The sequence below is a fragment of the Trachinotus anak genome, unplaced genomic scaffold (assembly GCF_046630095.1).
Source record: "Trachinotus anak isolate AG129_WGS33_773 ecotype Australia unplaced genomic scaffold, CSIRO_AGI_Tana_v1 ptg000021l, whole genome shotgun sequence".
Lineage (NCBI taxonomy): Eukaryota > Metazoa > Chordata > Actinopteri > Carangiformes > Carangidae > Trachinotus > Trachinotus anak.
In genome coordinates this window covers 9,696,263-9,709,039 of record NW_027273872.1, presented here as the reverse complement: position 1 = coordinate 9,709,039, position 12,777 = coordinate 9,696,263, and the positions used below count along the sequence as shown (strand labels likewise).

Sequence of the window (12,777 nt, the reverse complement as noted above, 5' to 3'; positions counted from 1 at the left end):
CCCTCCTACCTCCCCTCGACTCAGCCCCTTCACCTGGTCTCCATATGATCTTGACCCTCACACACACACCATAAAAGGTAAAAGAGGTGTGACATGTAATTCTGTAATGACCCTATGTTCAGCAACACCATGCACATATACCCTCTCTCTCTCTCTCTCTCTCTCTCTCGCACACACACACACACACCTGTGGTCTTTCCAGTTTTGGAGTCTGACTCCTGCAGGGGCAACACATACTAAAAAATAAAATGTGTAAATTTACAGCGGTTATACGTTAAAGGAAAATTCTGCTTTATTACAACTTAGGCCTTATTTTCAACAACCATTCCTATAAGTTATGAGGACATTATACTGCTGTGGTTCCAGAGGTGGAGCAGGTCATCCAGAAGGTCGGTGGTTTGATCCACGTGTCAGAGTGTCGTTGGGCAAGATACTGAACCCCAAACTGCCGCTGATGGTTGTTCCATCAGTGTATGAGTGTGTGTGTGTATGGTACAAGTGCTATATGTGTAGAAGAAAGCACCGTGTGAATGGGTGAATGTGACTTCCATTGTAAAGCTCATTAGGTGGTCAATAAGACAAGAGAAGCGCAAAGTGCAGTCCATTTACCTTTTATACTCACTAAGTAATTGCTAAGATCTAGGAACAGAGCAGTATCACAAAAAAGCGTGAAAAGGAGAGAAACACTATTCAGGTTTGAAATAAATGTCATAATAAAGCCGAATTACCCTCTTGTAAAGGCATTCCTACTGTGTTTAGTGGGGTGCATTCAGTACATTTTGCAATAAAGCCCTTTAGTTTATGTAAAAGATTAAACCAAAGTATAAACAAAAGATTAAAATCAGTTTGAAGATGTTTGTCCAAAGCTACAAAGCTACATGTATTTGTTAAAAGAGAAATTCAGCATTGTATTCCTCATATGCGTGGGAAAACACTTAATAAATAATTTGCAATGGTTTCTTTTTTTTCCCAAATGGGTTGCTTAACAATGCCAAAAAAGTCATTTCTACAGGAAAACATTACCTGCTGAAGTGGTTTATACCTCATTTTGAAACTACAAATCTTGACCTACTCCTGGCTGTGCAGAGTATGTGGGACAGTAGGGGGTTAACAGCGCCAGAGTTCTTTGGTTCTTGGACACGGTGGCCTCGCCTGCCGGATGCAAGTTTGACTCAAGGGCAAAATCCAGAGTGAAAGCCTCACATGTTTTTGACTGGTTGCCAATTCTGCTCGCTCTCTCGCTTTCTGTTGTTCTCTTGCTCGCTCACTCTCTCCCTCCCCTGTCATTCTTATCCCTCTCTCTCAGCTCTCCTGTCCCCTCCCCTCTCTCTCTGATTTACTTTACTTTCTCCCCACTCTGTTCCTCTTCTGATCCTCTCCGACATCAAAATCAGGACTGATATAAAGCAGGTCAGATGTCCCTCTGAAGACAGCGCAGCCTCGTCCAAAATTATGTCATCTTTTTAGAAAGATGTGGTGTGCAGAACTCTTCGGGAGATAGAATAAATCTGCTTTCCTTACAAGTCAATACGTGGGATTTGAAGGAGCTGAAAAACAGAACAGAGCTGATAACCTTTTTTGTACTTTGACATACAGCAGAGGGGTAAAATCAAACTCAAGGGGGTTTTCACACAGTTTGAGAGCTTATTCTAAAACAGGGCCTTTCTCTCCAAGAGTTTGGTGTGAGGCTGATGTCAAATCCAGGCTGCAGTTTACTCAAAGTAATGGTGCAAGGTTTTGCCTCCAAAATGCTTCTGGAGCCAATAGCTTCATGTACCAGTACAGCACTGTGAATCAGTAATAAAAAAAAAAAAACACTTGAATAAGATTAATCATTGCAAAAACTAAAATGGCATAGATGCCACTCAGCCTTGCCATAGATGCATGTTGCTCAATCCATGTAAGGTTCAGAAACTCTCTCCCAAACCAGGGAAGAAACAAACCTGAGTCCTGATAGACCAAGTCTGAAAACAGCTGGACTTTCAACTTTGAAACTGAGCTTAACCATAAAGAAGATGGACTATGTTTCAGGGTACAACCTTGTCGCCCATTGGTGGCCACATCCCAAATTCTAGCACCTACTTTCACTGATTTACCAGCAAACTAGTCTTTCAGTGGAACTGTGAGACCTTAAAGATTGCCCTTAACCTGACAATAGCCAACACTCACCAGCATTTATTCAGTACCCAGTTTTGATTTCCCCACATCTGAACTTCAGCATGAGACCTCTCTGACCTCTCTGTGAGCCTTTGGTTCCCATCAGGCTCTCCACATTTTTTTGTTTGGTGTGTGTTCGGCATAAATCCAGGGTGGCCCATCTCCGAGTCAGTATGACTCACCAAGGCCTCTGAGGATTGCAGACTGACAGGTTAGGAAACCACATACAGCGAATGCCTTCGGGCACGGAACAAAGTCAACTCATGTCTCCTCAGGCAAGCCACTTACTCACCCAGACAAGCTTGCTATCATCCTGCACATTGGAAAAAGCACCAACAAAAATAAAAAAATGTTGGTTTCTGAAGAAAGAGATTTCACCAGATGTGCAGGGAGGAACTTAGTCATCATGTTCAGTATCATGAACTCAGTGTTTCCTTTAATTTTTCGTTTGATCTGAAGGGAGCATGAGCAGCGAAGCTGATCTGATCTTGATTTTAAGCCACGCCATGTCTGAGCTGGCATCTAAGAATAAGACACCTGAATTGCGGGGGCGTCCGTTTGTAAACAGTTTGTAGACGTAGCTCAGAGCAGGTCAGATTGAAGCTGGCCAAGAATGTGCTCAGCAACAAACGCTCCAAGGAGAAGATTCCCAGCATTCCTCACTGGTTAGGGAGAGGTACCGGCCTTCACAGATAGGAAGTCGTCTGTCATTAGGGGGTAATCACTTCTTGAGGAGGATTGCAATGCCTGGAATGATTACTGTTGTTATCGGCAGTGAAACTTGGCGCACAGAGAGCGGATGAGGTTTTTTTTTTTCTTGTCTTTCTCTCTGTTTTCTCTGTGTGTGTTTTGATCAGCTTGACTGATCCAGTGTAGGCCCTGTTTCTTTTTCAAAACTCTCACTGTCGCACCGTGCCGGATTTCTGCTTTCCATTGTAGCCCACGTTGCACATTGACCCAACTTCAGTGGTGTATAAATGCTTCAATGTTGACTTAAAGCTAGTTGGTATTTCTTACCTGGGGGCATTTCTAATTACTAATGGCTCATGTGTAATGATGCCTATCATGTCAGTGGTTCAACAAGGTGGATGTGATCCGTCATGCAGACTCGTGTTAGAACAACAGAATTTATCCAACTGCTCTATGTCAATGGCAGTTTGCTGTCTCCCGCACCACTTATCTGTGTTTGTTTGTAGGGTTTTGGTCCTGTAGTCTTTTCAAGTGGCTTGTCTGGGTCCCCTCAGCCTGGTGGTTTTTCCTTCTTTCCTCTATTTTCTCCTTCCCTCCCTCTTTCTTCTCTTGCCTTCTGCCAGTTGAGCCAAGACTTCAGGTGGAATGATGCCGTTACGAAAAGAGCCCGTCAACGCTTGCCCAACATGCCAAGCCAAGTATTTGTCTTTCGGGGTGCCCCCTCACCTCCTCCTCCTCCTCCTCCTCTCCTTCCCCCTCCTCCTCCTCCTCCTCCTCCTCCTCCTGCTCCTACTCTCCTACCCCCACTCCCGGATCCTTGAGAACAGGAAGTGTATCTTGTTAAGTGATGGATGGGCCCCCTGCTCTTGCTGAGAGGAAAGAAAAAAAAGCCTTTCTTTCCCTCCAGGGCAGTCAGATGAGTTTAGCAGTCTCAAAGCTGAGGGTCCGCTCTGCTTTTTGGGAGCGCCTTGGAACCCTTGGAGCCTGAGCGCCTGGAAGCCACGAGCACTTCTCCATTATGCGTGCAGAGAGAATTAACGGCTGATAAAGTAGCAGGCGGCCTCTTTGCACTAGAAAAAAAATTGATCTCAAATTAAAAGAGTGTTTACCGGAATCGTGCTTTAGTGTGTGCTCACGTGCATGCTCCTGTACTTGTGTTTGTTTGTCAGCGTGCATGGGAGTGTCTGTGTGTGCGAGTTATGTAGCTAGGGGTCAGCAGGTTTGTGTTGGCACACAGCCGCCAGATACTTCCAGGGAGAGCAACTCAGGAAGTGTCCCTGGCACGTCCTCTGCATAGTGCAATACGCACTGCCGCGACTGGCTCAACCTGTTGTGACAAACAACCACAGACTGCAATCCCCACTGCACCCGTCTCACTCCCTGCACACACACAAACCTACATTACCCACTAACCTGTGGGAAGACTCGTGACAACAAACTCCCACGTGTGGTTTTATAGTTGTTTTGCCAGACGCATCTTATCAAGTTTCCCAACTCTGAAGCCCTTATGACTTTAATTTAATGCTGGAGTCCTCAAATCTCTGATCCATCCATCTCCCAGCAGGGCTCCCCAAAAGCCATCATTTCCTTGCATTGAATCTCAGTGACGTTATTCCTTTCTATCCATTTTATGCCGACGGTTTGTCACCCACAGCCAGACCCTCTCCTCAAATGAGTGGAAGAATCCAGAGACCTGAAAAACAAGAACATTTCCTCTCATGATCCATTGCTCCTTTGTCAGCCATGGCTCTGTTGTGGTTACCTAAGGGTAGCTACTAATGTTTGTCTCCAGTTTCCATCCTCTAATATTCCATACACATACACAGGAACACAAAAAAGCAACAGATAAAAGGCAGGAAAACTGTCCATCGTCTCAGTAAATGGGAATTAGTTATGCAGAGGGAAAATGAAGAAAACCATAAAACTAAACTCTTAAAACTGCATCCGGCACACTTTGCAAGCAGATGGACTTAAATTGTAACATGGCAAAGGCAGTTTGATGGTTTCTGTCATAGCACACTTGTTGTAGGAATGCAACTAAAAAATTTTTTCATCATGGTTTTGGTTTCAAAGTTCATTCTTGACCTTGGAGGCAGCAGTTGACATATAACCCCATCAAGGTCCATTTAGTGGCTGGAGCTCTTGATTACATCACTTGGTTGTTGCTCAATTGTCATTGAATTGTAGATGTTCCGATTTTTTTTTTTAAAAAGACTTTTCATCCATGTTGGCTTAAAGGTTGACATTTAGAGTTCATTCTTATCCTTGGCAACCGCTTTTCCAGTGTTGATCATTTTTTTCCACATCATTCAGTTAATGATTTGGTCAATAAAACGCCATAAAACAGTAGAAAATGTCATCACTATCAATATTTTCAGGAGCCCAAGTTCACATCATTAAATTGCTTTTGTCTGACTAACGATCCAAAGAGATTCACATTAACTAAGGTATTAAACAGAGCAGCACATTTTCTGACATTTCTGCTTGATAAATAACTTTAAAATCAAAATGATCAACATTATAAAAATGTAACCCAAGAACTCAGGCTGTTTCAGCGCATCATTTATCCAAACTACCCTCTGCAAACTGTCCTGTTCTCCCCATCAAGCAAACAGGAACACGTACTGCAAATGTTCTCAGTCTATGTGCAGTCTATGTTAAAAATGACATGAGGAGGCTGTCAGGCTTGAAGGCTACGTTGTGAATGTAGAGTAGCAGGAATAGCAGTGTGATGACCGTGTAAGAGTTCAAAGGCTGCTAGTCCAGTCCCTCCAACCTTCACTGATCTCTCCTGACGTGACCTCCTGCATGGCTTGCGTCTGCGTGTGTCTCCTGCCTCGTCTCCGCTGTCCAGGGTTTAGCCCCGCTGTGGCCTGTCTGGCCCAAAGCCAGGGACTCCACTGTCTTTACAACCAGGCCTCACTGAGTCTGGGAAGATAAACAACAAGGAAAAGGCTAATTCACATAAAGTGAAATGCATTTCGCTATTTTCAAATCCCGCTGTTCTTCAACCAGCTGGCTGGTCGAACAGATACGCAACCCAAACCAAACAACACTGTACCATAACCCAGCTAGTCACAGGCCTGGCTGAGGAAAGCAAATGGAGACGGGGCATATTTGTCTGTCCGTCTGCTTGTCTGCGTTGAGAGGCGCCTGCCACTTAATGACGTCTGACAAGCGAGACAGCGGCAGCTTTGGGTACTCAAGGACTTGTTTTGGGGTCATGGAGATGTGATCTGTAGGAAGTGGAGGGTTTATCAGATAATGTCAACATTGTCTCCACACTGACTGCAAGAAGTGGAAAACTAAAATTTCACAGTTTGCATTTAAGGCATTTGGTTCACAGTTCTGTCTGAAGAGGAATACACTCAGTGCTGGCGTGGAGTAAGCATTGGTTCCTAAATCTTCACCATAACGAGCAAGCAGTGAGGAGGTCAAAGGTCAGAGTCATGGTGTCCCGACAGTATTTTTGTGACCAAAGTGACCATGTGCAAAAAAATGTACAAGGAATTATAACTCCATTGAATTTTGGATGTGTTACCCACAGCGAGTCAAAGAACATTTCACTGATGATCTGTATTGATGTGTTGAGGCTTAACTTCACAGACTTGTGTGTGTGACAGTTTGTGAAATATGATAGTAAATCAAACTTCTTTCCATCCCACAGGCTCTGATGCGTCCAGGTCGCCTCGACCGAATCGTCTACGTGCCTCTTCCAGATGCTCCAACCCGTTGGGAAATATTTTCCCTGCAGTTCCGTAACATGCCTGTAGCCCAAAATGTGTCTCTCGATGACCTCGTGACTCAGACGAATAAATATTCTGGAGCTGAGGTGGGTTACGGTTTTATTTGAGTAATTTATAACATGGAATCAGTTGTGACTGTCACAGAGCCATAAAATATGCAAGTCAGATACTTGTTTCCCTAGAATGACAGAGAGATTAATGACATTAAAGATGAGTATGTGACCTCTTTCTGGAACTAGTCTCACTCATAAAAAGAATGAACTAAGATCTTCATTCAAAATTCAAGTTTCACTCAGTGTAGCTGCCAGAAATCAACAGCGAAGGGCTCTGCCTGTTTTATCATCAGGTCCACATTAGTACTGAGTGTAAACACTTGGTTTTGCTTTTGCTTTTTCACTGGGATAAGCAAAAGATTTATTGAAAGTAGCATGACAATGGGCCACTGCAAACCAACAAACTTGTAAACGCAACACACAAAGTAAAGATAAGATGTTTCTTCAGCCAAGTGTAATTTCTCTTGATACTTGTGCGGCGCTCAGCCCCACGTCCAACTTGATTGCAACTATAATCAGTGTTTTTATGAGAAGATATTTGCAGTGCTATTTTTATTTGGCAAAGTTTTAAGCTTTGGCCTGATCGTTGAAAATACATTTTGTTTCCTCACAGCAGATTTAGGGATATTAGTTTGACAACCATGCAGTCAACTCTTCAGACTTTCTTATCTGGGAATGTCCAATGCAAAAAGTGTGTAGACCAAGGGTTCAAATTGTCAACCCTGCATTCACAAGCCTACACCTTTACCTTCTGACTACAACTGACCCCCCTCCAAATAAAATGAACCTGTGACTGTATCCCTGCATTGCTGAGAAATGTTACTGTGCTTTTCCATGATGTCTGTGTCGTGTCTGTGCTGTGTCACAGAGCGCCCTCGTGATCTCCCAGTGGACTGGGAGGAATCGCACAAACACTTCTTTGTGTGACAGATTTGTCTCACTGCAATCGTCTGCCGTGTGATTCACATTGTCTTGAGCAGAGAAACTGCTACTATCCTGCAAGACACAAATGACTAAGAAATTCTAAGAAATAGTCCACAGGTTTGAAAGGAATACTCCAACTTTTGGTCACACAAACTCATCTACCCACTTTATGTTGGGGAGGGTTTAGATTTTTCTAATATTTACTGTGTTACCCTGCAGAGTATAAGAATTTTCTGTACTGGGTCTGGCTCTCTCTATCTCTGTCTTGTCTATGTCAGAGAAATCTTGTTTGTCTGTGACCTTCAATGCGACTCATAGTTCATACACCATTCGACAGAAAGAAAAAAACATTCCCATAAGATGCGTACTGTATCTTTTTCCCTTGAATGTAAATCTCCACGGTATATTTAGACTTTGAGGATTATGAGCATGATAGAAATGTCATTGTGGTCTTCTGACAGGCTCAGAAAACAGCCATTTACAAACGATTCAGATGCAAACGTGCCTTGGCGGGCTATGAAAACACAGATTTTATTGTTGTCCCAGTCATGCTTTTTGTGTGACATGTTTGTCAGTCCTGCTGTGTACACATGAGTATGTCATGTGTTGTCATGTGAGACGACGCAGGAACCAAGGTTGTTTTGTTCTAGATGCAGAAACTTCCTCAAAGGACCCAAAAACTGACTTTTTAAATTTGTCTCTCACTATAAACAATGGGCTCTTACGTGAAACCACTATTATCTGGAAAAGATGGAACAATACTGGATCTTTTCACATGAGAGATTTCTTAGATTTTTGTCTGATTGTTCTTACGAGTTTGGATTTGTGGGTAAGTGTTAGTGATCCAAAACACACTTGCGCAAGACCTGCCTGAACCGGACATGCATAGATGAGGTTTTTAGTCAGACCCAGTCGGTTGAGACTCCAGGATAATAAGACCAACTCTGGCAGCAGCATGATGCCCCACCAACTAACAAGCAGCCATAATTAAAATGAGCGGCAAGTCAGGTCATTTTCTCCTGCACTTCACTGTACACACTCTTTGTTCTATGTCAAAAACAACTTTTTGCATCGCCACAGTTCCCTCGACAAAAAGCCAATGGGTTTTTTCCACTGGCTGTGACAAACAAAAGTTTATGATACTTACATTTTTTGCTCAGCACGATAATCTTCCCAACTGAACACCACTTTATGATTTTTGAAGCATAAATACAATCACCAGAAGTAAACAACTAATGTTAGACTGTAAGGGAGGCCCACCAGAAGGGTATTGCAAGGGTATAGTGTCAAGGCGAGAGACAACCATGGCCTGGACCAAGAGCTGGGTGGTGTATTGAGTCAGTTAAGGCCTGATTTTTTTTGGATGTTGTATAGTGCAAAGCGGCACAACTGGGACACAGATGCAACATGGTCAGAGAAGGATAGCTTGTCATCAAACCTGACACCCAAGTTCCTTGTGACCTCGGTTGGGGTAAGAGATGAAGAGAGACATGAGATGAAGACCTAGCGATCTGGAAAGTTGTGATGGTCATTTTGTTCCTATTCTGTGTAGATTTAACAATTAATCTGTTAATCAGCAAAGCACCAATTAAATGATCAGGAAGCTATTTGTTAGTTCCATCCTCAGACTGTTTGTGTTGCCTGAGACGTACTACTGTCAATCCAACCTGTTTTTTTTTTTTTTTACTTACACATTGATTATACCACATTTATTCACAAACATTTAATCCTGTAGAGACATACCAAGTCTTCAGGTCCTTTAACATTTCTAAACATACTTGCAGATGCACACACCCAACCATTCTTTCAGCGATCTCTGAAAGCTGTTTATCAGTTCTTAAATCAGAGTCTGCTCCGGACAGCAAGGTGTTGAGCTGTTTCCATCTTTTCTTTTGACATTATCATCTTCTCGAGGGCAGGTTGAGGTTATCTATAGGGCCTGTTCATATCCTGAAAGTACACGCTCTCTCCTTGATTCCTGACTAGGCAGCCCCCACCCAAAAAGCAGCCTAAAGCAGGCGTACACCTGGAGGAGGTATGCAGAGAGAAACCAATCCCCCCGCTATCAGGTGTTGTATTTGACATCGGGGTTTCTGGTGTAGTGTCTCATCTGTGGAATGGAGGTTTGCAGTCACTTGCCATTGAGTTCTTGAAACCCCACAAAAATTCAAAGACATGCCACAGTCATGCTGATAAGAGCTCATAGGGGGGAAAAAAGCCGAGTCTCACCTGTGTGCGTATTATATTTTACATACCAACGCTATAGATCAAATTAGATTAGATGAAACCTTAAACTCCCCTGATCGCTGAGGGGAAGTTTGAGGGAAAACAGGATACAGATAAGAGAGCAGCACAGTACTGAAGATAATGCTGTGTTTACAAGAGAAGAGCACCAAGGGACAAATGCAGCAAATCAACAAGTAAATAAACATATGAATGTCCAAACACACTGCATATGACTGCTGACTGGTCATATCCTGACCTGCTCTTCTTTAACTTGCTCTTCGCCGAAAGGTTTTAATATCGAGGTACAAGAAGATACAGAGTTGAAGTTGAAAGGCTCATCATTTTCTTTTTTCTTTTCTTTTTTAACCAATTTTTATTGAAAAAATACCCAGATCCCTTTTTTTCACCTAGTTGTTATTGCTGCACAAATCCAAAAGTGTTTGTGTTTCCTGTAGCAGGAAGCCACCGATCACCACAGTTTACAGACAACAAGATCATCTTGTTGACCATTGAGAAAATCTTTCCTGCAATAGAGAGTAAAAAGAAATTAGACAATCTGCCACTAGTCCTCAGCGGGTTGTGGTGGAAATTAAGTTTTTTTTTCAATCTTTTCACCGAGATTTTCCAAATTATCAACTTTTAAATCAGATTTTCACCCATTTGTTAAACAAAAGACAATTCATTTTCAGATGAGATTTAAAAAAAAACATATGCATAAAACAATAGGCCCACCACTGAGTATGCACATGTCCTGTATATGTAAAAATCTGCTGTATAAATCAACAATATAACAAAACAATAAAATCCCAAAAGATTATTCAAAATCATAAATGGACTGTTAAGGTACAATGTACACTATGATGATAATAGATATGAAGGTGGGAATATCACTTATAGAAAGTTATTATTGCCTTTTTGTTCCCAGTAACTTATGGTCAGACACCAGTTGTGGAGCAGAAACATGTTTGACCAAATGTCTTGATTTTAGGTTTGACACATAAATGTTACTGGCAGATTTTGATGCTTTTTATGCAAATTTTGATACCAAGGCAATGACAGACAGGCAGGTAGAATTACACAATCATATATCTGTATATTAGAGATATACAGTGTATATTTTTAGATTTTGCAGTCAGTATCATGAGCTACTGTACCACACATCCTCTGGCAGAGTTAAGAGCTTATATAACTGGGAGGAATGAGTGGTATTGCCTTTGCCTTGGTGTGGACATTGAGAGTAGCTGGACCTCTCTGTCTGTGTGACAGAGCACTGAGCCATGATATTTGACTTGGCGTGCTAACTGGTAATGCAGTAGGCAGCTGGGTGAGCCACAGCCGACGAACATTGGTCAGCCGTGCGTCAGGCCCACGCTTCCAGGGAGCATGCTGGATGAAGGGGGGGAGGGCGAGGAGGGCTCGTAAATCAACAGCAAGATGCTTATTGAAGCTGGAGGCCACTATGCAGTGTGCAGTTTCAGTTTTCATATCATATACAGTGCACTGTCACTGACTTGCTCCCTTACTGTTCGCACTTCCTTAGATTGCATCCCCCATCTTCTCTGTACCTGTTGCCTGGTCGTAAGGAGGCTTTGCAGTTGCGTGCCAAATTTTCCGTCAACTCCAGGTGGTGTCACCATGAAGCTTAAACACATTTGGTCAGGGCAGCCTCAACTCCTTATACATAGCCGACTCAGTTCAAATCCAGCATGTGCTTGCTGTGCTCCAGTTGTATCAGATGCAACCATGACCTGTTTCCCTGTATAAAGTTTTAATCAAGCTCATTGTGTGATAAGAAATGACTGACTGACAGTGCTGTAATACTCCAGAGCAGACTGAATTTTTTGTGCAGGTTGATGGCCTGCAACTGGTCACATGACTTTGTTGACAAGTTGCAGGTGATCGAGGACCGTCTGCTGCATGATGAACAAGGCAGGATAAAAATTTCGAAATGTTTGGCTAAACAATCAAAGCTAAAAGCTTCTTTGTGATCACAAACCTGCAACTTTGCCTGTAACTTTGCCACAACATTGCTGTTGCTGCACGGTAACTTGTAGGTCCACAGCGTCCTCTTGAAATTTTAAACTAGAATTACCGCCTTGTGGTTGTATGCCTCCGCGACTCAGACGAGTTTCAGATTACATCCCTGTTTATCCTGAGCCACTTAAAATAATGACCATTTGTGTGAAATTTTGTCATAATCACTGTGTGAAGTCTTAAGTAATGGCTAAAATTTGTTCAAATATGACCTTGACCTTTGACCACCAAAATCTTATCAGTTCATCTTTGAGTCCAAGTGAATGTTTGTACCAAATTTGATGAAATTCCCTCAAGGTGTTACATTCAAGAGGCCAAAACCATGTTTTGTGAGGTCACAGTGGCCTTCACCTTCAACCTTTGACCACCAAAGTCTAATCAGTTTGTCTTTTAGTCCAAGTGGACTTTTGTGCCAAGTTTGAAGGGATTTCCTTGAGGAGTTCTCAAAAACTATGCATTCACAAGGCCAATATCGTGTTTTGTGAGGTCACCGTGGCCTTGACCTTTCACCTTTGACCACCAAAACCTAATCAGTTCATCATTCCAAGTCCAAGTGAATGTTTGTGCCAAATTTGAAGATGTTCCGTCATAGCGTTACTGAGATACTGTGTCCATGAGAATGGGACAAACAGACAGACAACCCGCGGAGGCATGAAAACCTGTGGTCTGTAGGTGGGACACAGCATTTGCAAATAGTTACTGGCATAAGCCACACATCTCTAGTCCCTCAGAATGTAGCAGGCAAAAGACATAGCACAAGAGACAAACTGAACTGTGTGTCATTTAAAGATGTTTAAAAGAGCAAGTTTTACTATTGCTACATAGCCAACGTTAGCATTAACACCTTACCATTTCTTTTCCTCTTTGGTTACAGAGGGGTCGATTACCTGGGTGTTTACAGATACTGTACATGGCTGTGGAGGCACACTGAGAATGTTTCGGTCCTC

General features: G+C 42.7%; 1 protein-coding gene across 2 annotated transcripts in view; it reads left to right on the top strand.

Moving 5' to 3' along the window:
• afg2a (AFG2 AAA ATPase homolog A) overlaps positions 1 to 12,777 on the top strand; it is a 115,237-nt gene that overhangs the window by 86,052 nt on the left and 16,408 nt on the right. The window contains exon 16 of one of the 2 annotated variants that reach the window (XM_071458191.1): positions 6,515 to 6,679. The exons of the other annotated variant lie outside the window; for it this stretch is intronic. Coding sequence (XP_071314292.1) covers positions 6,515 to 6,679 — 165 coding nt within the window. The remainder of the gene's footprint in view (positions 1 to 6,514; positions 6,680 to 12,777) is intronic. 2 annotated transcript variants of the gene reach the window in all.